We start from the raw sequence: 27,533 nt of genomic DNA on the forward strand, positions 1-27,533 counted from the left end.
GGGGGCAGGGTGGGAGGAGGTGTAGTCTAGGTAGCTGTGGGAGTCGGTCGGTTTATAGTAGATGTCCGTGTCGATTCGGTCACCCGAGATAGAAATGGAAAGGTCTAGGAAAGGGAGGGAGGAGTCTGAGACGGTCCAGGTGAATTTGAGGTCGGGTGGAAGGTGTTGGTAAAGTGGATGAACTGTTCCAACCTCCTCGTGGGAGCACGAGGCAGCGCCGATACAGTCATTGATGTAGTGGAGGAAAAGGTGGGGGGTGGTGCCAGTGTAGCTGCGGAAGATGGACTGTTCTACATATCCTACGAAGAGGCAGGCATAGCTGGGGCCCATGCAGGTGCCCATGGCTATTCCTTTGGTTTGGAGGAAGTGGGAGGATTGGAAAGAGAAGTTGTTCAGGGTGAGGACCCGTTCAGTCAGTCAGTTCCTTTCACTGAATATATTGTCTCTGGATTCTCGTTGTCTCATTTCTGAAGGCACTCATTTTTAATTTGTGCAGCTAATAATGTTAATAATCACCCGCTTTTCAATGATTTAAGGGCATTAATGGTTATTCTGTGTGTCATTGCAACCATTTACTGTGAAGGTTTACTGAAAGATAGGGGAGCAGAACAACTGAATCTAATTATAAAATTAACGGCACTGAAATAGACAGCGGGGAAATCTGCTATTAAGGCACAAACGTTCACTCCCTCCACCACTGACAGTACAGCTGGTGTGCATAGCCTACAAAATGCAGAGCAGAAACTCAGACTACTTAAACAACAGCTTCCAAACCCACGACCAGTACTATCCATAAGGATGAGGACTGCAGATTAATGGGAACATCAACTGCACATTTCCCTCCCAACCTGGGAGAGCATCCCACCACCCTCAAGCTGTTCGTTCACTGTCACTGAATCAAAAATCCTTCAACACCCTAACAGCATTGTAGGTGCACCTAATCATATGGATTGCATATGGTTCAAAGAGGTAGCTCACTACCACTTTCTCCTGGGCAATCAGGGATGGGCATGGCAATAAATGTTGGCCCAATCCAATGATGCTCAAATTCCCTGGACAAATTAAAAATAAAGTACAACTTAACTATAATTGGCCTTATTTTATTTTCCTGATGAGTCACTATCAGTTAAATAGAAAAACTACCAAAATATAAAAATACCAAGAAAACAGGGAGGATCTATTATTCTCATCTATTCATAATCTTCAATGTTTGCCTTATATTCTGAGCAGTTTTATGTTTGCCCCTTCACCCCTTTCCATTTATCCTGTAATTTTGGCCTTCTCTCTCCATTCAAGTGTTACCAACAATGGGTGCAATACATAGCACCCACTGGCTTTATTGCAGCACCATTGCTGTCTTTCAGCACAAGGCAAATTTTTTCCTACTAAATTTCATTTTTAAATAACAAGCTTATTAATACTTTGTATAGAAAAAGAAGTTTAGAAATCCTATCACATCAGCAATATTCAAGAATCCCACTGAAAGAGAGTCATAATCTTGATATAGTGTATTTATTCATTCCTAAAACTTTTGCATTAGACTAACAACTGTGCAATATCCTATGTATAAATGGTAGTTTCGTGAAGTCACTTATTATTAAGGACCAGAAGAAACATAAAAATAGAAATCAAGCACTTTTATCAAACTGCATGCCTTTACTTATCAATTATTAACTAATTAATATGGATTAGAATGGATTAGATAGAATGTACAGAGAAGCCAACCTCACTGCAAGCATCCAATGCCTCCCTCTTGCTTTAACTTCCAGGTTTTTAAATGACAATTAAATGATTAAAATGATGATTCAATACTGGTATGACACTGATGAGTTTTACAAATGTATTTAACAGGAAATAGAAAAGTGTATATAAACATCAGTAGTCTGGGAAGATACTATAGATATGTCCATTTAGCTAAATTTTTCAGCTTTTTTGTTGTGACAATAACCTAACAACATGAACAAAACATGTTATAGTAACATGAAATCAAAACTTCTGAAACTATTTTCATTTTCTGAACTGTACAGACCATTGTTAAATAGGTAAGCGAAGCTGCAGAATCCCTCAAATTGCACTGCCTGAAGAATTAGATAATTGGTGTAGGTGACTCAGACGGAAGGAAGAATATTGGCCAAGAGTTTTTAAAAAAAAATCAGACCATATTTAATTGAACAAATGAAACAGGACGAGTAGGCCACTTCGGCCCTCAAATCCATATGTCATTCAATAAGACAATGCCTGATTTGGTTGTGTCCTTAACGCCACAACCTGGTTGGTCAAATACAAACAGATGGCTGGAAAAATTCAGCAGGTCTGGCAGCATCTGTGGAGAGAGATAGAGATAATGTTTTTAGTCCAATATAGGAGTTCTGTTCTAAACCTGCTCACGTTCTCCAGCATTCTGTGTCAGTTTCAGAATCTGAAGTCTTTGACTATATCATTTGCAGTCTCCTGGTGCACTCATTGCAAACTATTTTCCTATTTTTGTGTTATCAGTGAGTATGACCAACAAGATTCAATGCAATAACTCATTAAGGTTTCTTAGACAGCAACTTCTAAACCTGTAACCTCTACCATCTGATTGCAGTAGATGCATGGAATCAATACTACTTGCAAGTTTCCCTCCAAGCCGTGCACCATTCTAATGTGTAATTACATCACTGTACTTTCATTGCCACTGGATCAAAATCCTTCCATACACCTGCATCATATGGAGTCCAGTGGTTCACCACTGGATCAAGTTCACCACCATTCTCTCCCTGACAATTCAGGGGTGGACAATAAATGCTAGCGGATCCAATGACATCCGCATCCCATGAATGACTAAGAGAGAAACAGCAAATCTAGCAATCATATGTTTGGCTCCTTTATCCAAGTTATTGATAGAGATTATAAGCAGTTGTGGCCTGAACATTGATTTCTGTTAAACATTACCCATTATGTCTTGCCAATCCAACATATTCTTTCTCATGTCAGTACAATATTAGATCTATTGAATTAAAAGAACTTTCATGTTTCTAGGTTCAAAGTAACTGATATAGACGTGGAGTACTTTTCATTCAATATTCAGCCAATATGTACAGAATGTCCTTACATAGGGATATTATAGACATAATTAAAATTTACATTGCATTAAAATGTATCTCTTCAGTGCTTTGCAAGTTTATTTTGTGCTGTCCTACTTTACACAAATGTGTCTTGCATACCAGAGGCTTGTCTCTCTCGGCCAAGTTGTCTATGAAAAAGAAAAGGTTACATATTTCCCAAATTACAACAGTAAAAGTAATTTGAAATTACTCCATTGCTTATAAATGGCTTTGAGATGTCCTGAGCTTACAAAATGCAAGTCTGCCATTAATTCATATAATGAACCTGGTTTTACAAGGCTAGATAATGTAACATTTTGTCACTTAACATAGATTTAGAACAAAGAAAGAACAAGGAACAAAATTACAGCACAGGAATGGTCCCTTCAGCCCTTCAAGCCTGCGCTGATCCAGATCCGCTTCTAAACCTGTCGCCTATTTCATAAGGATCTGTATCCCTATGCTCCCTGCCCATTCATGTATCTCTCTAGATACATCTTAAATGACACTTAACGTGGCTGCCTCTACCACCTCTGCTAGCAACACGTTCCAGGCACCAACCACCCTCTGTGTAAAGAACTTTCCATGCATATCTCCCTTAAACTTTTTCCCTCTCACTTTGAACTTGTGATTGTAATTGAGGCCCCGACTCTGGGAAAAAGTATCTTGCTCTCCACCCTGTCTAGTCCATACCTCTCATGATTTTGTAGACCTCAATCAGGTTCCCCTCTACCTCTGTCTTTCCAATTAAAATAATCCTAATATACCCAACCTCTCTTGATAGTAGCGCCCTCCATACCAGGCAAAATCCTGGTGAGGAGAAAGTGAGGTCTGCAGATGCTGGAGATCAGAGCTGAAAATGTGTTGCTGGAAAAGCGCAGCAGGTCAGGCAGCATCCAGGGAACAGGAGAATCGACGTTTCGGGCATAAGCCCTTCTTCAGGAATCTGGTGAACCTACTCTGCACCCTCTCCAAAGCATCCATATCCTTTTGGTAATGTGGCGACCAGAACTATACACAGTATCCCAAACGTGGCCGAACCAAAGTCTTATACAACTGTAACATGACTTGACAAATCTTGTACTCAATACCCTGTCCAATGAAGGAAAGCATGCCAAATGCCTTCTTGACCACTCTCCTGACCTGCATTGCCACCTTCAGGGTAACAATGGACCTGAACACCCAGCTCTCTCTGTACATCAATTTTCCCCAGGGCTTTTTCATTTACCATATAGCTCGCTCTTGAATTGGATCTTCCAAAATGCATCACCTTGCATTTACCTGGATTGAACGTCATCTGCCATTTCTCTGCCCAACTCTCCAAACTATCGATATCCTGCTGCATTCTCTGACAGTCCCCTTCACTAGTTGCCACTCTACCTATCTTACTAGGATCTGCAACCCTGCTAATCAGATCACCTTACCTTCCTCCAGATCATTTATGTATATTTACTGCTGTTTGCTACCTACAATGGCCTGGTTAAATCCAAATATTTTAAGTACATTGCAATATTTCAGGACTTAAACTCACATACTGAAGCTTAAGACAGTATTTGGGATGCACAATTTTTTTGGGTCAAGTTTTTGAGTTGGAAAACACTTAGATATTAGCTTAGCCTTACACACTATAAAGATTAGGTTAATTCAGTCATCATTAGCATCCGATCTCAGTTATAAACTAATTTTATTTGAGAAAAATGAGAGTAATGAATGATTTTATAAAATATCGAGGTAACATGTTAATACTATTTAAGCTGAATTCTGATTATGTTGTAGCTTGTTACTTAACATTCGAGATAACTCACTTAGGTATGAGCTGGAACCCTTTTAGAGAAAACATAAATAGTTTTACAGTATGCAAACAAATAATTCAATTACATAAGTAGTACAAAACAGAAATAAGTTGTTTTTTGGTGAATTCTGAAAATGTTAAGTTAGTGTTGACAGCAGGCTATTGCTTCCAAATGCCTACACAAGCTAACCATACCTCTACAAGTCAACATAAATAGACAAGGATTCCAGCAGTCAAAATTCAGCCTCAACTTATGGGAAAAAAACTAAGAAAATCACAAACAGATTTAATTCATCCAAGTAGTTAATATCACAAAGTTAGATTGTAAGCATATGTCTACCATACACCAAAACAAAACATTGAATTATGCAAATAGAGGGTTTTGAATGCATGTTACCAGGGGTAACATACTACGTAGGGATCGTGATTATAGAGATTTCAATTCTTAGCTTTAAAACGATCAAAAGAAACACTATGTTCAAGATTTTTGCCATGAATCATTCATCAATGTAGCTAACAGACGATTAGATAATTAGCAAAAACATTTCTCTTTATTACATATTAAATGGAAGCATGGTTTGTGGAATAAAATTATACCAAATAGGAAAGATTACTGGATAAATAAAGTGTTTAAAAATGATGTTAGATTATTCTGATAATGGAATTAACAAGTATTGATGTTATATAGCTTGAAATTTTAAAAGTGTCAGCATTGAATTGTTTTGGTGTGGAAAGATCCAAACATCTTTTCTCAGCACATACCTTCTGATGACTGCTGACTTCGTCCTTGCTTTTGTCCAGCTCGCTTGCAAGTTTGCCGTTTTCTTCATGTAGTGCTGCCAGCTGCTGGGATTTCTGGGATGCTGCCAGCTTCAGCTCCTCTCTGCAAAGGCAAAGTGAGTGCACAGTTACTATAGTAACCACTGATGAGAGTCAAGTGAAGAAGCAGTGGGAGAGAATCAGTATATCTCTAAAATGTTTCTAGGTCACACATGCTAATCTGATGTGAAACGTGCAAAGCAATCTTTTACGACTACAAATATAAACCTTGCACTTCAAAAATAAACCATGAGCTTCTGAGCTGTAAAACTTCTGCCCAGGGAGCTATCACAAGATCTTAAACAATAACAGGAGGAGGAATATTTTTAGAATTATTTAGTGAGCTTTCCCAAATTCATTGCCACTAACAGACAAATCCACGTATTACACTGCAACTACAACTAAAATCAAAGCCTAAGTGTAATTAATTTCATTGTTGACAACAGTAAAATGCACACATTTATTATGCTTCACATCTATTTTAAAATTAATCTCTTTCAAAAGCAGTATTACTTAATTAGGTTCAGAGTTGCCTTCCATTCAATGACCAAATGCATAAAATCTATGTTTTAAAATGGACCAGCTAGTGACCTAATCAATTTTTTTAAAAATTTGCAGTGGTGCACTCAGATTCATACACTGAGATAACATGCTTTGACTCACAAGTCCTCGTGGTAAATTTCTAACATGAGACAGAGCTGTTGGAAGTGTGAATAAAGTGTTTCTTGTAGAGGATGGTGGAAGAGAGAGCAAAAAGAAACAGAATAAGTCGGCACAGATCACCTCCCGATCAGATGAAAACTGCGTTGGCAGAAATCTGAATCCTGTACACAGTAACGGTTAAAGTGCAAATTGAAGATTACAGGGGAAAAAAGATTAGGTGGAGTGTCACATTTCTCATGCTGAAGTACAGTGAATACAGTACATTATTAAAAGGAAAAACTCAGATTTGAAATTGGAAATGAAACAGGCAACAGGTCTGGTAATGTCTGTACAGAAAATCAAAACCCATCTCTCATAGATTGTCTTTATTAGGTTAGGAAAGAAAATCAATAAACCAAACACTGATGTTATTAATGTAGTAGCCTGCAACCTGTTCAACAGATATTGATGATACATTGGATTTATAAGAAGCTTCAGAAATGTGTTAACAAAAGAATATGCAAACAGCCAGAGTAAAGAGACAAAATGGTTTCATGCAATTGAAAGCCCATGAAAAATACGGAAAAATAGATAGAAACAACAAGCCATACATGCAACACATTTGAAATCAAAGTAAAGTTTATACAGGCAACTCTATGGCAATGACTTTGATTAAGCGTCTCAGATTCAAATAATGCTAAGGAAGAAAGGGATGACTTTGAATGCTTCTGTATGGAAAACAGATTGAAACAATGTACAATTGTTCCATTTGCTATTAAAGGCAAAGGTAGATATATTCTTCACGAACAAGGAAGTAAAGAGTTATTGAAGCTAGGGGATGGGAATGTAGACTAACAGTCACAATCAGATTAGCCATTATGCTTTTGAAGGGCAAAGCTGGCTAAAATGTCTACTCCAGCTCATTATTTGCATGTTTGTATGGAAAGGAAATGAAACAGAACTGGGAGAAACCAGGATAAATAAATCTAGTCCTTAGATAAGTGAGATGGAAAGAAGCCTAGTTTGGATAGTTGTGGGAGTTAATGAGTATCCATGGAAAATACATAACCAGAAATAGAAGAATGTAATTCCAAGAAGGACAAGGAAGAGATAGATGATGCTCAAGGATCAGAAAAATGAATTATAAATGAAATTCCATTGAAACAAAATATTTTGTTGTACTTTTCAAAAAAAAGTGAATTATTAAAAAGATGCGTAATTAACATCTTAGTTTTGAAAGAACTGAAATATATAATTGTTTAGTCACAAAATTGAGTCTATTTGCATTTTTGGTTTTTTTCAATTTGATAGTTTTCAATGGGAAAATGATAAGGCCCAGGGATGCAATCATCTGGGATATTGGATTTTATAAAACGTTTGGGAGAAACAGATGGTTTTGCAGGTTGCCACAGAGGTAGACATGATGTACCTCAGGGGAAGAGGAAAACACGCTAGCAGGTCAGTTTGCCTAAAATGCCAGCATGCACCCTAAACAAAGTAGATTACAGCATGAACACAAGTTTTAGAGATTGCTAGGGGATTGTGCGCGACATTATGTCGGAGATGAAGAATCTCAAAAAAAAGATATCATTTTGTGGAATAATGTGACTCAACAATTTTAAGTTTGCATACAATCAACTTCGATTGATAAGTCACAAATGCAGTGAAGGGCTCCAAAGTACTTCAGAGGTGCAAGAAAATAAGTTACGCTGAGCCATAAGACATTATGGGATGGGACCAAAAGCTTATTGACAGAAAGGGGGGGGGGGTTTTAGGAGAGAGCTTAAAGCAATAAAAGAGAATTGGAGAGTTTTTGAACTTGGTTGGTACAGGATCTTGAAGCTGATGTAATCTCAATTCATAAAATCCCAACAATGGAATAGCCTATGGCAGGACTTGGATAACGTTAAGGCTGACAAGTAGAAAGCCACATCGAGCCAAGAAAAACTCATTCTCTGGTATTAAATGATACCATGAGCACAGAATTGCCATCAGCAACGTCTGGGTTTCTTTAATTAACAGCAGCATCTCCACTGTATCACCATAGATTGCAATAATTCAAAAGGAGACGCGTACTACCTTCTCAGGGCAATAAGGAAGGTTCAATGAATGCAGAATTATAAAAATCTTGAAAATAATTAAAAATAAATTGTTTCCTTTGTAGTAGCTGGCTTCTTGTAGCTTTACCTTTGGAGTCTTTGAAATTGGTTAAAAAAAAAGTGTGACTGCAATAGTATTATATAATCCATATAAATAAAGGCATTTAAGGGCTAGATGATCAGGGGACCGTTGCATATCAATTATGAAACAGTCACCTGTTTACAGAGATCAATGAATAAGAGTAGATGAGATCTTTCAGTCATGTCACTTTGACAAACCAGTCAAAGCATTTAAATGTAAATTACATAATCCTTGTACATCTAAGCAAAGTTAAAATGCCAAATTATATGGGATCCATGATAAAAAGAGTTCCTCACTGATCATTTCAGGGACTCTCACATGTATACATGTCACACACAGATAGACAACAATTAGTTTCACATATAACATCAGTGTCGCATTCAATTTGTGATGTTCTTTTCAGACAGCAGACATTTACACTGGTGTTATGCTCAAAGAAATCCAAAATATTTAAGCAAGCATTTTATCTAGGGGATTTGTTCTGTATCAGACTGTTGCTGCAACATTCAAAACAGAAAGTAAAACCCTATTGGTGATCAGTAATATAACGATTTAAAAACACCTCCACTATAAAATGTGTAAAAAGAACCATGCAATTTTACTGCAGATAGTGAATGACATTTTCATACTGTGAAACAAAAAGAAAAACCACCTTGATGTACTCACTAGTTTTTAAATTTCAGACTCATTTTAGAGGCTTGTATCTCAAAATAAAAGAAAACAAAATGCCTATTAGACATTACATTGACAAACCTTCCACTGTGTGGATCAATAAACTGTGAAAAAAAACCTAGTAATCATGACACCCCCACCAGACACCCACAGAGTGGAAATTGGACAGACTGCATTTTATCAAGGAACTTTTATCAATTGATCTCACTTTTTTTTGGTGAAATGGAAAAATACAACAAACTGGAAAAGTACAATATACTGGAGGTACAGCTTACACAAACTTTTTTTTTCCTGGTGGCAACCTATATTAGAAAAGTCAATCTAATATAGGTGGCAACCTACATTAGAAAAGTCATGTAATTACAGCACTGGCAATCATTGAAAAAAATCTCAATTGCCTGACATGGTTCAAGTTACATCTGAACAGCATATAAAATGTACAACAGTAAAATTATTTTCCAAACATTAGACACAAAGAAATAGAAATATTTATTTAACAATTATTGGAAACATTATATGCATATCAAGGAGGTTGGCAGCTACTTACGAAAAACCTGCAGTTTAAAATATTTGGCAAGTTATGGAAAGCTTTAATGCTATCAAATGCTGAAAACCTGTTGATGTCTGTAGGTTCAACCATTCCAGCAGAAGGCTTTCCACACTATAACCTTGAGTTCATCCCTCTGTGCCCTTATCCTGCTACACCACCAATACCAATTGATTTATGTAAACCCAAATGCCTGCAATTTAACACAGTCTCCAGCATTCCAAAATGCCTTCTCGGCTCACCATCTCCAATTCATTGAAATTGTGTTCCTCTGACCAATTTGAATTCCACCCCACATTTTATACTTGTTGCATACAACATGACCTCAACAAGCTTGGCCCAAGCTCTTAAATTCTCAGCTGAAGTCTCTCTTTTTTTCTTCTCAAAGAACACCTTAAAAATTTCTTTAAGCTTTCAATCATTTCCTTTTGTTCATCTACTTTTAAATATGTCTTTCTGAATCATGTTACTACACTAAATGCATTCGATAACATGAATAATTTAAATGCATATTACACTTTTAATACAATTAAATGGCCCCAAGGTGCTTCACAAGAGCATTTAAAACAAAACATGCCCCACAGCTACATATGAAGCCAGATGACCCAAAACTTGGTCAAAATTGTTTGTAAGAAGTATGTTAAAGATGAGAAATTGACAGAGAGGTGTAGGGAAGAACTTCCATACTTTACAGCTGAGTCAACTGAAAATGTGGGCACCAAAAATGAAGCAATTAAAATCAAAAGGTGCTCAAGACACAGAATTAGGTTAGCTATTTTTCTGAGGCCTAGGGAGCAGATGCATAGTTTATTGAAAGTGGAGTCACAGATAGGATGCTGAAAAAGGCATTTCGCAGGCTGGCCTTCATTGGCCAGTGCACTGAGTATAGGAGTTGGGATATCACATTGTACAGGACATTGGTTATACCACTTTTAGAATTGTGTATTCAGTTCTGGTCTCCCTGCTACAGGAAAGATGTTGTTAAACTTGAAAGGATTCAGAAAAGATTTAGAAGGATGCTACCGAAACTGGAAGGTTTGAATAAAAAGGCGAGGCTGAATAGGCTGGGGCTTTTTACCCTGGAGCATCGGAGGCTGAGGAGCGAACTTACAGAGATTTATAACATCATGAGGGGCACAGTTAAGGCGAATAGCCAAGATCTTTTCCCCAGGGTAGAGGAGTTCAAAACTACAGGGCAAAGGTTTAAGGTGAGGGGGGAAAGCATTTAAAAGGGACCGAATGGGTAACTTTTTCACACAGAGGTGGTGTGTATATGGAATGAGGTGCCAGACATGGTGGCAGAGGTGGGTACAATAACATTTAAAAGGCATTTGGGATGGGCACATGGACCAAATGCTGTCTTTCCTCTATCTCTGATATTGCCAACTTCAACAAGCCATCCTCCGAAATGCCCCCCTTCTTCCTCAACCAAGGATTCCCCAGCACCATAGTTAACAGCCAGGTCCGACCCATCTCCGGATCTTCAGCCCGCACCACCCCCTCCCCTCCTACAGTCAGTGATAGGGTCCTCTGTGACCTCATCTACCATCCAGAGGATCATTATCCGCCATTTCTGCCACCTTCAGAGGATGGTACTGCCAGACCAATATTGCCCTGCCCTCCCCTCCCTTGTCAGCCATCCACAAGGATCGTTCCCTCAAGGACATCCTGGTCTACTTCTTTCTCTCTCAACAACCCCCCCACAGTCTCATAGCATCTTTCCCTGCAACCAAACAAAATGTAACACCTGACCATTTACTTCCTACCTTCTCAGTATCCAAGGGCCCAACACACCTGGATTTCACTCAATCTAGTCTATTGCATTCGCCACTCACAATGTGGTCTTCTCTACACTGGGAAATGAAGCTAGGCTAGGTGATCACTTCACAGAACTGCCAGGAAGGGTAAGTTTTCCCACTTAGAAAAGGCACTTACCTTGGGAGTCGGGCCTCAATTTTTACAGCACGGCGAGGAGAGAAGGAGGAGTGAAGCGAGGGCTGCCAGAAAGGTAAGGGGTTAATTTATATTTGGGCAGTGGCTAAACCAGAGATACTACATGTGAAGAGAAAGACTAAGGTAAGGGTTTTATTTTTTGTTTATCTTTATCATATATTTAAGTGCATTGTTTGGACGGATTGGACCAAAGGGTCTGTTTCCATCCTGTACATCTCTATGACTCAGTTCACATAAAGTTAAGCTAACAATGGCAGGGGACTTCAGACCGTGGCATGTGCTTCTTGCTTGATGTGGGAGCTCAGGAACATGTCTGATGTTCCTGACTCTTACACTTGCAAGAAGTGTGTCCAGTTGCAGCTCGTTTGACTGCATGACAACTCTGGAGCTGCGGATGGACTCACTGTGGAGCACATTTAGTGAGCTGGTCATACCACAGGTTAGAATTGCTGAGGGAGACAATGAATGGGTGACCAAAAGACAGAAAAAGAATAGGAAGGCAGTGCAGGTGTCCCCTGAGGTAATCTCCCTCCAAAACAGGTATAGCGTTTTGGATACTGTTGGGGGAGATGGCTCACCAGGGGAGGGCAGCAGTTGCCAGGATCATGGCACTGTGGAAGGCACTGCTGTTCAGAAGGGTGGGAAAAAGACTCGTAGGGTCATAGTCATCGGAGATTCTATTGTGAGGGGAGTAGACAGATGGTTCTGTGGATGAAAATGGGACTCCCGGATGGTATGTTGCCTCCCAGGTGCTCGGGTCAGGGATGTCCCCGATCGGCTGCAGAGCATTCTAAAAGGGGAGGGTGAAACAGCCAGTTGTCTTGGTGCATATAGGCATTAATAAAGGGAAGAATAGGCAGAGAGCAGATGAGTGTAAAAAAACTGGTGGCCTGAAATGCATCTACTTTAATACAAGGAGTATGGTGTGTAAGGCAGATGAACTTAGGGCTTGGATTGGTGCCAGGGAGTATGATGTTATTGCAATCACAGAGACTTCGTTGAAAGAAGGGCATGATGATTGGCAACTAAATGTTCCAGGTTATAGACGCTTCAGACAGGACAGGGAAGGATGTAAGGGAGGGGGTGGAGTTTCATTGCTGGTCAGGGACGATATCACGGCTGTGCTAAAGGAGTACACTATGGCGGTCTTGGCATTATGGGTGGAGCTGAGAAATAAGAAGGGTGCAGTTACACTGTTGGGGCTGTATTACAGACCTCCCAACAGTGAGCGTGAGGTAGAAGAACAAATAGGTAAACAGATTATGGAAAGATGTAGAAGCAATAGGGTAGTGGTGATGGGAGATTTTAATTTTCCCAACATTGGCTGGGCTACACTTAGCATCGGAGGTCTGGATGGGGTAGAATTTGTAAGAAACATCCAGGCGAGTTTTCTAGAGCAATATGTCAATAATCTGACGAGGGAAGGGGCCATATCGGACCTGGTACTGGGGACCGAGCCAGGAAGGTGATAGAAGTTGCGGTGGGGGCTTTCTTTGGGAACAATGACCACAATTCTGTAAGTTATAGAATATTCGTGGATAAAGAAGAGAGCAGTCCTAAGGGAAGAGTACTAAACAGGATCAAGGCCAATTATATCAAAATTAGGCAGGAGCTCCGAAATGTGGATTGGACACTTGAAGGGAAGTTCACATTTGAGATGTGGGAGGCTTTCAAGGATTGGTATGTCCCGTTGAAGGCAAAGGATGGGAAAGGCTAGATTCGTGTACCGTGGATGACAGGAGAAATTGTACGACTAGACAAGAGGAAAAGGGAAGCGTACATAAGGTCGAGGCAGCTCAGAACAGAACGGGCCCTGGAGGAATATCGGAAGAGTAGGACAAGTCTGAAACAAGGAATCAAGTGGGCTAAAAGGGGTCATGAAATAGCTTTAGCGAGCAGAATTAAGGAGAATCCCAAAGCATTTTATTCTTATCTAAGAAGCAAGCGGGTAACTACAGAAAGGATTGGTCCACTAAAGAATAACAAAGGAAGGCTGTGTGTCGAACCTGAGAGAATGGGTGAGATTCTGAATGATTACTTTGCATCGGTGTTCAGTGTGGAGAGGAACATGATGAATGCTGAGATTAGAGATAGAAGTTTGATTAGTCTGGATCACATTGACCTAAGTAGGAAAGATGTGTTGGGTAGGCTAGAGGTTATTAAGGTGGACAAATCCCCAGTACGCTGAGGGAGGCGAGAGAGGAAATAGCTGGGGCCCAGACAGAGATCTTTGTGGCATCCTTAAATACAGGTGAGGTGCCAGAGGACTGGAGTGTTGCTCATGTTGTCCCCCTGTACAGGAAGGGTAGTAGGGATATTCTGGATAACTACAGACCAGTGAGCCTGACATCAGTGGTGGGAAAGTTGCTGGAGAAGATACTGAGAGATAGGATCTATTTATATTTAGAAAAGAATGGGCATATCAGTGACAGGCAACATGGTTTTGTGAGGGGGAGATCATGCCTTACCAACTTAATAGAGTTCTTCAAGGAAGTGACCAAGTTGATAGATGAAAGAAGAGCTGTTAGACATGGACTTTAGTAGGCGTTTGATAAGGCTCCCCATGGTAGACTAATGGAGAAAGTGAAGTCACATGCTGTGTAGGGTGTTCTAGCTAGATGGATAAAGAACTGGTTGAGCAACAGGAGACAGGGTAGTAGTTGAAGGTAGTTTCTCGAAATGGAGAAAGGTGACCAGTGATTTTCTACAGGGGTCAGTATTGGGGCCACTGTTGTTTGTAATATACATAAATGATCTGGAAGAGGGCACTGTTGGTATGATCAGCAAGTCTGCAGAAGACATGAAGATTGGTGGAGTAGCAGAAAGCATAAGGGACTGTTAGAGAATACAGGAGGACATAGATAGACTGGAGAGTTGGGCGAAAAAGTGGCAGATGGTCTTCAATCCAGACAAATGTGAGGTGTTGCATTTAGGCAAGTCTAATTCGAGAGTGAATTATACATTGAACGGAAGAGCCTTGGAAACGTTGGTGGGCAGAGAGATCTGGGAGTGCAGGTCCATTGTACCCTCAAGTATGCTTGCCTTCATTGGATGGGGTATTGACTACAAGAGCTGGCAAGTCATGTTAAAATTGTACAAGACACTGGTTGGGCCGCATTTAGAATACTGTGTACAGTTCTGGTCGCCACATTACCAAAAGGATGTGGATGCTTTGGAGAGGGTGTAGAGAAGGTTTCCGAGGGTGTTGCCTGGCATGGAAGGTGCTAACTATGTAGAGAGGTTGAGTAGGTTAGGTTTATTTTCATTAGAAAAAATGAGATTGAGCGGGGACATGTTGAAGTTTACAAAATCATGAAGGGTATAGACAGGGTGGATAGACAAGCTTTTTCTCAGGGTGAAGGATTCAATAATGAGAGGTCACGCTTTCAAGGTGAGAGGTGGAAAGTTTAAGGGGATACACGCAGCAAGTACTTCACAGAGAGGGTGGTGGGCGTTTGGAACGCGTTGCCAGCAGAGGTGGTAGTGGCAGGCACCGTAGATTCATTTAAGATTCATCTGGACAGATGCATGAGTAGGTGGGGAGCAGAGGGATACAGATGCTTCGGCATTGACTGACTTGTTTAGACAGTACATTTGGATCAGCTCAGGCTTGGAGGGCCAAAGGGCCTGTTCCTGGGCTGTAAAATTTCTTTGTTCTTTAGAACACCTACATTCTGTCCACAAAAAAGACTCTGAACCTCCCACTGCCTGCCACTTCAACACGCTGTCTTGTTCCCTGATAAACACCGATCTCAGGCTTGCTTCAGTGCTCTGGTGAAGCTCAGCGCAAGCTGGAAGAAGAGCACCTCATTTTCACTTGAGAACTCTATAGCGCTCAGGACACACTAATCAAGTGCAACAATTTTAGGGCTTGAGCATCTTCCCCATACTTTCCCCCATCCCACACATTGTTAGCTACTACAAGTCCCCATTAGCGGCTATCCACTCCTTTATCCACTCAACTGCTTTTCTCCCTCTTTGGGTTCCATCTCCACCCATTGTTTCCACCTTACCCCAACCCCTGACCCCATGTCCTGCATAAAAAACTTTTTCTTAGCGACCACCAGTAATGAGGGGTGGTCACTGGACCCCAAACTCTAACTCTGTTCTCTCAACAGATGCTGCCAGAACTACTGAGTTTTTCCAGCAATTTCTATTTTTCTTTCTGATTTCCAGCATGCTCAGTTCATTCAGTTTTTTTTAAATTCAAGACTACTTTGACACAGTTGAGAAGTAATAGATGTATGGATAAAAGTTTCAGAAGATGAGCTGAAACATGAGATGATAAGACAAAAGAGCAGTAGACGACCATTTGGCCCTTCAAGTCCATTCTGTCATTCAATGAGATCACGACTGATCTGATCACCCTCATTCCACTTTTTATTCTGATCCTCAAAACCCTGATTAAAAGTCTGCCAATCTCAGCCTTGAATATACTTAATAACCTAGCACCTTTAGTCCACTTTGGCAAAGAATTCCACAGATTCACAATCCTCAAAAAAGAATTCCTCATCTCTGTTCTAATTGGATGACCTCTTACTTTGATATTATGCCTCCTTGTCCACAAGTGGAAACAAGCAATCAATCTGTATCCATCTTGTCAAGTCGCTATGTATCCTGTACATTTCAATAAGATTGCCTTCTCGTTCTCCTAAAATCTACTAAGTACAGAGCCACTCTACTCAAACTCTTAGAAATTTCTCCATATCCAAAATCAACCTCGTGAGCTTTCTCTGGGATTCAATGAGAGTCTATCTCTCCTTAGATAAGGGGACCAAAACTGTTCACAGTATTCTAGTTATGGTCTAACTACTGTCCTATACAGTTTTAGCAGTACATGCTCACTTTTCTAGTCCATTCTCTGAGAAAAATTAACCTTCTGAACTGTCTGAACCAATATGCTAACTTTGTGATTTATGCAGGACTTACAAATCTCTGTGCTCAATTTTCTGCAGTCTTTCTCCATTTAATATTCAGTTCCTTTATTTTCCTTGCCAAAGCACATAACCTCACACATTTCACATTATATTCCATCTGTCAAGGTTCTGACTACTCACTTAACCTGTGTCTCCCTTCACAGACTCATTTAGTCATCCACAACAACTGTCCTCCCACTTATTTGTGCGACATATGCAAAGTTGGCTGCAGAACACTCATTTCCTTATCCAAATCGTCAATATATATTGCAAATAAATGAGGCCCCAATACTAATCCCTGTGGCACGCCCATAGATCTAGGTTGCCATTTTGAAAAATTATTATCCCAACTTTCTCGTCTTCTATCAGTTAACCCATCCTCTAGCCATACTAATATACTACCTCCAACACTGTGGGGTCTCATCTAAAGTAGTCTAAATACTTTTGGAAATCCAAATTATATTAATTGGTTTCCTCCTTTATCTATCCTGCTTGTTACTTCCTCAAAGAATTTTGATAAATTCATCAGGAATGATTTGCCCTTCATGAAAATGCTTGAATATATGATTAATTTCTAAATGTTATGCTATTACATTCTTGACAATTGACTCAATTTTCCCAGTAATAGGTGTTAAGCTAACTGGAGTATATAGGTAAGAACAGTTACCTGTTGTCTCGTTTGTTTTCCGATTAAGGGTGTCACATTGACAATTTTCTAATCCTTCAGGTTTTTCTAAAACCTAAAGATTTTTGGAAGATTACTTAATACGGGTGAATTCAAGACAATGTGATAGGGGTGGAAATGGGTGGACTTAGCAATAGTCTAAATGTCTGGGTGCAAACTCATTGTGCTCAAATATGAAGGCATTTGTGAACAGATTACATGAATCTCAAGCTTTTTCCAGGAGAGGAATGGAGTTAGTCGCTTGGGAATGAAGCTTGATGCAGAGATTGAAACAAAATTCAGCCCATATGCAATAACGTTCTGCACGTTAAGCTCCAGATCTTGTATAAGTAATCTGATAATTTCAGAACAGTGGGTAAGCTGAGAGAGGTGATCCTAAGATACAGTGATGTGAAGTCAGAAGCGAAAACAAATGCTATACTTTTGGATGCTTACTGAGGGGAAACATTTGATGAGAAACAGAAGAGGGCCAAGGATATCCATGGGGAACAGAGGTAATACTGTGGGAAGAGGAAACAAGCCATTCTAAGTGACAGCTATCTAACTGTATTCAGTTTAAGAATGAAGCCTTGTGACAGTAGCCCCACCCAGCTTAACAACAGTAGAGAGACATTGGAGAAAAATGGCATGATCAATCATGTTAAAGAATTCAGTCGGGTTGGGATTACAAAATACAATTCTAATAATAGATAAATTAATCACTAAACTTCATGCAATTACATAAAAGAATCACAAGTCTTTATAAATTTACTTTCACAGACTTATGAAATACCATAACCGGTTTGATTTAAAGGAATTTTGTTGAATACCTGGTATATATTAACATGTAATTTCATCCAATAGTACGTTCTACTATAAGTAAAGAGAAAAAGCTTAATACAGTTTGAAAAATTGCTTATCTAATATAATCAGTCTAAAAGAATAAAGATAAACAATAAAACTGAAATAATTCTAGCCTTCTGCAGTATCTGCTGTTAAATCCATCCACCTGAAAGAAGACTACATTGTAAACATGGAGGATTTTGTTTTAGCGTGTGAAAAATGTAATTCAATGACGCAGACATTTAAAAAAAAGACACTGCACTAACATATTGCGCACAGATTTTGTCACAGTACAAAATAAGATGGAGCTTGAAATTTAATGATTATAAATATTTAGTATTTCTAATAGATTAATACAATATCTTTTCACATTACTTAAACTGTAATAGCATGTTATAAATTACATTTAAATTTATAATTGAGGAACTGTAGTTGAGCTTTTATTGTGTGTACACAATACACAAACTTTGATTTAAACTAACAACTGTTAATAAACTCAAAGGGGAATGTAAATACTCCTCCGATCGCACTTCCTAATTCACTCAGTAACAATGCTTAATATTTAAACAGTACAGAACAATTACATTTGCGAATGCAACTTGATGCCTAAAAAGTTAAGAAACTTTAGGCACAATATAATGAAATATTTCCAATGTGTGAAGTTAGTTAGCTGGTGATAATTTACATACGTGAAAGCTCATGTGCACACAGATTTTTGTGGTGTTCCTATTTGTGAGGAGACGTTGGGTTTGATTTTAACTCTGTGCAAGTAGATGATATTGAATGAGTTAAAGTCTTGCCCTTTATGCCTGATGACTGAAATTACTTGCAAAACTTCGCATTGTAATAGCTGAAGTTCTACATTGGTGCTCATGGACACAAACGTGCGTGTACGTGCACATGCACATGTAGGTGCCAACATGCCCACTGCTCAAAGAAACTCAAGTGCTTGATGCAAAGTCATCATTCATGATGCATGGCTACAATCTGATAAAGCATTTTAAACTTATTCTGAAAAGCAGCAATTGTCCACTGATGGAGAGCAGACAAAACCATACCAGAATCACCCCACATCTGCAGCGTGGGGGAAAATGTTTTTAAAAAGTGTCAGCTACAGTAATTGATATCCAATTGTAATCAAATTTCAGGATATATCATGCTAAAGTACTTAGTGGATGGTTCTAAAATATGTTCAGCACTCAATTCAAATTGACAAATCCAGTCTCTGATCTAAACACATAACATCTAAAACAAGGTTTATAAAATAAATTCAATATATTGGCCTGGGTTTCACAATTCATGACAGAGGAAGAATAACTCCCGGAAGGATGCATAATACCACTTCATGTTTTACTGTTGTTGATAACTTTTGTTCAAGGCATTTTACATTCGTATGCACATCTGCCCATATGCTTTCTTTTCTCCTTTCCAGTATAAAATCACTCTAAAACAGCAGAAGTAATTAGTTGAGAATTTACTGCACCTAGGACACCCAAAAAAATCAGCCCACAAGAAGATTCCACCCTTCCAAATTACACTATCAGGCATCACTGTGCTGTATTAATATTTTATTTTTATTTATCCTCACACGCTTGGAAATACTCTGATCAAAAGGTCAACACTACCATGAAAATTTTGGATTAAACCCTAGATGTAACAATAGCTTTTCACAGTATGCTTTAACAGAGGTTGCATTCATAAGAATATGCTCTACTCACTAAATGATCATCTTCAGCTGTGCAAAATACCAACACCATTCTGAAGAAAGTATTGTCTACCCATGATGATAATTTTTATTAATGTATCAGTGACCCACGGCTAGAATTGAATCTGGGTTTCAATGGATCAAAATCGCTGCCCAAGCATTTTCTTGAATTAAATTAAATACACTTTTGTAAAACATATCTGTGGTTACATAATGTGAACAAATGAAGTAAAAACATGCAATGTATCTGGATGTAGGTTTGCTTGCTGAGCTGGAAGGTTCGGTTTCAACAGAGCTTTCCAGTTTAGCGAACAACCCACATCCAGAACCTCAACTTGAGCTACAAATCTTCTCAAAACTTGCTAACATGCAGATGTATCTTGGCCCATTATGATGTTGTCTAGTTGAAGGTAACGGAACATATCATTTCTTTTACACAATTAAAGTGCTTGCATCCTTTAATTATTTCTACACCAGCATTTAAAAAGACAAGTGTAATATTGGATTTGAGCAACTGCAACAATGAAATAAAGAGTCTGATTGTAATTTTATTTAAAATGTTCCACTGCATCATCCCTAGATGTATCTAATGCATAGCTCTGTTCTTCAAAAATTCAAGAAGAAATCACAAATAATCTTTAACAGAGCCCAGAAAGAACGACAAGCGTATGTCGTGACTGTATTAATAAAGGAATCCCTTAGAACATGTTTATTTCTAGCATCGTTGTTTGCTCAGAGACCAGGGATACCCTTTTGAAAATAATCTAGTCTCTGCCCACCCCACCAGCTGCCTTTCTTTCGAGCTATGTCCAGAGGTCCACAGAGAGCAGTTCGAGCAGAAAACTGGAAACTCTCTTTGAAAATATCAATAGGCATACAAAGAAATATGGGAGTAAATAATTAACATTCACATCATTTAATTTCTAGAGGTATTTTAGAAACAAAAGGTAAGACAAAAATACAATTTGCCAATAAATATCTGAGTTTAACTGTTGATAGCAAGCTCAAACATAATTTTTCCCAAAAATAGCTCACGTAACTGTGAACTATGAACATTTTTTAGACTGTAAATTCTAGCAATTCTCTAATAATTTTGTTATTAGAGGCTTGACAGTGCTGCAAAATTATGCAAAAATGTTACCTTTACTGTTTTTGGTTAATAGAAAGATTTTTTTAATATAAATAGACTATTTTTAATTTCCACCACCTAATTCAGCCACTTTGGGGCAGCACAGAGGTTAGCACTACTGTCTCAGTGCCAGGGACCCTGATTCAATTCTGGCCTTGGGTGACTGCCTGTGTGGAATTTGCACATTCCCCCCAGTGGGTTTCTACTGAGTGCACTAGTTTCCTGCCCAAGTCCATAGGTGAATTGGGCTGAAAATGTGTTGCTGGAAAAGCGCAGCAGGTCAGGCAGCATCCAAGGAACAGGAGAATCGACGTTTCGGGCATAAGCCCTTCTTCAGAAATGAAGAAGGGCTTATGCCCGAAACCTCGATTCTCCTGTTCCTTGGATGCTGCCTGACCTGCTGCACTTTTCCAGCAACACATTTTCAGCTCTGATCTCCAGCATCTGCAGACCTCACTTTCTCCTCATAGGTGAATTGGCCATGCTAAATTGTCCGTAGCGTCCAGGAATGTGAAGGCTAGATGGCAAATGCAGGGTTATGGGGACAGAAGTGGGGGGGGGGGGTGGAGAAAGCTGGGTGGGATGCTCTTTGGAGGGTTGGTGCAGACTCAGTGGACTGAATGGCCTCTTTCTACACTGTAGGATTCTATGATTCACTGTCAGGAACAATAACCCTAGATACAATATAGGCTGCAGAAAACGTTCTTCTAATCTGTCAAATTAATGTATTTACGTAGCACCTTCAAAATAAAAATGACAGAAATATTTGCCTACATACAGTGCATTTTATGACTACCAGACATTTCAAAATACTTTACAGCGAGTACTTCTTGATACACAGTCACTGTTGTCATGTCTAGAAACACTGAGGCCAATTTATCATTAACAGACCCTTATAAACAGCAGAACTTTAAAGTTATTACAAGAATTTTAAACAAAAAGCTGAAATTGCTGGAGAATCTCAGATTATTTGGGAATGGTCCAAATTCTGAAGGAGGTTTATTGGATCTGAAATGCTTTTCTCCACAGATGATTCCAGACTTGCTGACGTTCTCCAGCAATTTCAGCTTATGTTTCAGATTTCCACCATCCGCAATTCTTTGTTTAATGAGAATTTTAAAATTGTGCTGTCTCTCAAATAAGAGCAGAGAAGTAATCGATGAATGGGATTAAGTGCAAATTAGAAAATATGCAGGATGACTTCAAATTTGTAGAGGGGCAGAACGTAGGAGATTTTCCAGGAAAAATCAAGTCTTGAAGCAATAAAGGTTTCAGTAGATGAACTGAGACACAGCAGATTGAAACAATGTTAGAAGTGGAAATAAGTGGCCTCAGTCTACAACTTTTCCACCTCATATTAACTACTTTTAAGTAACTTGATATTCAGCTGCCTTAGCAATACGTGGTTTTACTAGCCTAAATCCAGTTGGAATGTCCAAACCCACTTTAAAAATGACTTTTGTATGGAGACATAATTTTCATAATCATCTTAAACTAGGTTTAGACCCCAATTCCATTTGTGAAATGTCATCCACTGCTCAACTTTGGAGATGTAACCTAAATTGGTGGTGCAGTGGGCAGTGAAGAAGATTACCCCAGATTACAACGGGATCTTGATCAGATGGGCCAATGGGCTAAGTGGCAGGTGGAGATTAATTTAGATAAATTTTGGAAAGGCAAATCAGGACAAGACTTATACACTTAATGGAAAGGTCCTGGTGATTGTTGCTGAACAAAGAGACCTTGGAGTGCAGGTTCATAGTTCCTTGAAAGTGGAGTCATAGGGTAGACAGGATAGTGACGGCGGTGTTTGGTATGCTTGCCTTTATCCGTCAGTGCATTGAGTATAGGAATTGGGACATCATGCTGCATCTGTACAGGACATTGGTGAGGCAAATTTTAGAACACTGCATTTAATTCTGGTGCCCCTGCTATAGGAAAGATGTTGTTAAACTTGAAAAGGTTCAGAAGAGGTTTACAAGGGTGTTGCTGGGATCGGAGTGTTTGAGCTTTCGGGAGGCCGAATAGGCTGGGGTTGTTTTCCCTGGAGCTTCGGAGGCTGAGGGGTAAATTAGGGGTTTATAAAATAATGGAATAATGGAATGGGTGAATAGAGAAGATATTTTTCCGTGGGGTCGGGTGAGTCCAAAACTACAGGGTATAGGTTTAAGATGAGAGGGATAAGATTTAAAATGGACTGCAGGGGCAATCTATTCACGCAGAGGTGGAATGAACTGCCAGAGGTGGTTGTGGAGGCTGGTACAATGACAACATTTAAAAGGTAGCTGGATGGATAATGAACAGGAAGGGTTAAGAGGGATATGGGCCAAATTCTGACAAATGGGACTAGATTTATTTAGGTGGCTTGGTTGGCATGAATGAATTGAATGGAAGGGTCTGTTTCTGTGCTGTACCTCTCCATGACTAAGAAATAAGACATGTTTATATTTCTCCCTTTCTCTAATTTTCTCCAGTCTGATCTCTAAACTCCTCCAATTTTATCATGTATTAATCTCTGATTTTAATTGCTCCAGGACTGGTAATCTACTATTTCTACTGCTGAGCCAGGAGGTCTGGGTTTAAGTTCTTCATGATGCAGAAGTGTGCAATAACATTTCTGAACAGGTTCATAAAAACTTTCATCTTGTTTGCTGCCTAGTGGTCAAATTCTGGAATTCCTTCCCTTAACATCTGTGCTTCTTTGCATTCCTGTAACATATTCCTTAAGATCTGCCTCTTTGACTAAGCTTTCATCACCTCTTTCCATGTCTCATTCTATTGCTCAGTGTTGGAAATATTTTTAAATTAATACATGTCCTCATCAATTACTTTCCATTTTTGCTATTGGAAGGTGCTATGCAAGTGCAAAGTATTTAGGGTTCTGACATTAGTAATTTTCTTAAATAAAGTCTGATATAAAAGAAACATTAGGAATTACCCTGAACATATTTAAGGTCATTCAACTACTTTCATTTGCAAAATGAAATGTTACTGGTTTAGAAAATACATAAGCTCAATTTAAAAAATTCTTTCCAGGGGACGGAACTGATGAGAGGGCAAAGGAGATTTATGAGAGAGGAGGAAGGGAAGTTAAGTCAGCTTCCGGCTGATCAATATTGCAACTTGATCTTTGTTTGTGTGTTTATTTCAATGCACATAAGTGTACTGGTGATTTTCCAATAGTAACCTGGAAATGAAGGTACCACCCAGAAACCAAGCATCCTTCACGGAGGGAAAAAGATGTGAATTGAGAGTGTACACCTCCTGGTGGCAATCAAAAATCACTGCGTTTTAATATGATTAACAGAAGCTTTCTATGAACGAGCATTTTAAATAAATCAATTCTAGTTCTCCAATATTGCATAGTGTGAAAATAGACAAGATAAAAGATGAGTACACAAACTTCAAAGATTTCACTAAAGTTTCAGAAAAAAGCAACATTATTCCTTAAAGAATCTACTCATACTATATCAGGGTTATTCTGAATATTAAACACAGTTACTCACATTTCTTTGCAAAGGCTTCCTATTCTTTTATTTTCAGAGCTGAGCTGCTGTTTTGATTGGTTCAAATCTTCTTGGCATTTACTGTTTTGTTCCTTAAGAGCTTCCAGCTGACAAAAGGGAAAAAAAGTCTTCTGTTTTCACTGTCAAAAATGCTTCAGAATCTTATATAGCAGAATAAAAATAAGACACCTGAGTGTACTCTAATTTCAAAGGCATCTTTTGTTTCAATACATTAGCAAAAAGAAAATGGCTATTATAAAATATGAATATATCATGCTGTGCCTCAAGCCCTTCAGAAGGTTTCCTCTTTAAAAAAAACAGAACTGCCCTTATCACCAAGCATTCTGTGAAACATTAAAACCTGCCCATTACACGTCCCATTACTGCTTTCTGATTTACTATCAAAACCACAGTTTTCCAATGTTCCTCCATCTCAGAATCAAATCACAGCTGCTGCCTACATTAGCAAACATTGCAAATCATTCAAATAGAAGAAACCCCCTAAAAAATTCCAAGAAACAGACAAGATTACATCTTAATTGACGTGAAAGCATTCACTGTACAACACAGTACTGATTACCAGAATACACCATTATTGATCACTGGGAAATGTATAAAGAAAACCAAACATCACCTGTTCCTAAAAATCATACCTTCAGCTGCACTGAGAAATAACGAGAATAATTATCCTGTAAAGCTTTGATATCCATTACTGATCTTAAGAAATTTTCTTCTTTGAAAAATTACTCAATGTATGATCCAATTATGCGCGTTAGATAATGAACACGAATGCTCAGTGCCATAATCTGTCATGAGCACCAGTGCTGAGTTGCATAACATAAGAATCTGATGTACAGCCTCCAACCAGCTGTCCTACTACTACAGGCTCCTGAATTTTTAGCTATAGCAGTACCAACAAATCAGCTCTTATGCAGAAGTGACATCATCATCTAAAACTCTATGGTCTCAGTTTCTCATCTTTATTTTGAAACAACAAATTTCTGAAAATATTACAAAAAGAGTTACTTGAGAAATTATCAAATGATATGTCTCACCAAATCTCTTACCCATTGCAAGAAAGGACAACAAACCCAGTCAATCTACCTTGCACAGCATTCTGCACACTAGGTAAGATATCACTGATACCATACACTTCATTGTTAAAACACCAGAAAATCTGATAGTTCTGTCAGTTTTAATCCCATATGAAGCCATGAACTACTGAAACATAAGTAAATTACAGTACTAATCTGTATTCAAGAACAATGCACAATTTAGATCTGAAAATCCCAGCAAGCCAGATTGCATAACATAAGCAAGCAAACATTTGGACAGATTCTAACAAGACATTACATAATTAATAAAACATATTACCATTAAACATGTTAGTTTTCTCTCATTTACACTGTTTTAATCACTACTTAACATTAGTTCATTTTAACCATTATTTTACTTATCACGATTTATTTTCATTATAATTGTAAATGATACACTATTCTAAGAATATCACAGATTATTCCAAAATATATATATATATTGGGTCTTGAAGTTCTCTTTATGAAACCTAGGCAAGAAAAAACATACAGGAAGTAGAATTTACCAGCATGTTCAACTTTCTGTTTCTGGGCTTACGTATAGTAAGACAACTCATTAATTCTCTCAATCGCCTGTAGGTCACATGATAAAACTTGCTTTGTGTGACTTGTAAGTATCACAGATGGGCAATTAGAGAGAAAAACACTCACTTTCACTCCAGGAGAACAGGAGTCAGCATACGAACACCAAGTATTTCAAGCTTTAGTATGTATTCAACTGCTTAATTATGGCGTGTAACAGATTATATTTTAAAGAGGGTTGTTAACTGTTTATAAACAGTTGAAATTTTGACTAATAGTGGCCCAGATTATTAAATGGTAATCATGCTGAACTTTCAACATTCAGAGTCATACGACAAGGAAACAGACCCTTTGGTCTAACCAGTCTGTGCCAAACATAATCCCAAACTAAACTAGTCCCACCTTCCTGCTCCTGGCCCATTTCCCTCCAAACCTTTACTATTCATGTACTTATCCAAATGTCTTTTAAATGTTGTAACTGTGCCCACATCCACCACTTCCACAGGAAGGTCATTCCACACACAAGCCATCTTCTGTTAAAAACAACAAAAATTGGCCCTCATGTCTTTTTTAAATCTCTCTCTTCTCACCATAAAATTGTTCCCCTGGTTTTGAAATCCCTCATCCTAGGGAAAAGATACCTAACATTAACCCTATCTATACCCCTCATAATTTTATAAACTTCTATAAAGTCACCTTGCAACCGGCTACACTCCAATGAAAAAGGTTCCAGCCTTTCTTTATAATTCAAACCTGCCATACCTGGCAACATCCTGGTAAATCTCTTCTAAACTCTCTCCAACTTAATAATATACTCCCTGTAACTTGGTGACCAGAACTGGAAACAGTCTTTCAGAAGACGACTCACTAATGTCCTGTACAACCTGAACATGACTTCCCAACTCCAATACTCAAAAGGACTGAACAATGAAGGCAAGCATGCTAAATGCCTTTTTAACCACCCTGACTATATGATGCAAACTTCAAAGAATTATGTACCTGAACCCCTAAGTCTCGGGTCTACGATATTACCCAATATCCTACCATTAATTATATAAGTCCTATCCCTGCTTGTTGTACCAAAATGCAATATCTTGCATTTATCCAGACTGAACTTGAAATGGTTCCGCATGGCAGGCTAATTCATGAAGTGAGGTCACATGGGATTCAGGGTGAACTTGTCAACCGCATGCATAATTGGCTTTATAGCAGGAGACAAAGTGGCGGTGGGAGTTGTTTCCTGACTGGAGGCGTGTCACTAACAGTCTTCCACACAGCCTTCTTTTGTTTGTGATTTATATAAAATGATTGGAGGAGAATGTAGAAAGTGTGGTGAGTAAGTTTGTGGATGACATCAAAATCGATGGTATAGAAAACCTTCTTCACTGTTTACTAAGATTACAAATTACATTGAAAGTAACATAATTTCTGGAGTCTGCAAGCGTACAGCTAACTGCAAAAG

At 38.7% G+C, this 27,533-nt stretch overlaps 1 protein-coding gene across 1 annotated transcript in view; it reads right to left on the minus strand.

Moving 5' to 3' along the window:
- clip1a (CAP-GLY domain containing linker protein 1a) overlaps positions 1-27,533 on the minus strand; it is a 155,616-nt gene that overhangs the window by 23,830 nt on the left and 104,253 nt on the right. The window contains exons 20-21 of the mRNA XM_043715268.1: positions 24,456-24,562; positions 5,641-5,761 (exon numbers count right to left, since the gene is read on the minus strand). Of these exons, the coding sequence (XP_043571203.1) occupies positions 5,641-5,761; positions 24,456-24,562 (228 nt within the window). The remainder of the gene's footprint in view (positions 1-5,640; positions 5,762-24,455; positions 24,563-27,533) is intronic.

Source organism: Chiloscyllium plagiosum, chromosome 25 (assembly GCF_004010195.1).
Source record: "Chiloscyllium plagiosum isolate BGI_BamShark_2017 chromosome 25, ASM401019v2, whole genome shotgun sequence".
NCBI classification, from domain to species: Eukaryota; Metazoa; Chordata; class Chondrichthyes; order Orectolobiformes; family Hemiscylliidae; genus Chiloscyllium; species Chiloscyllium plagiosum.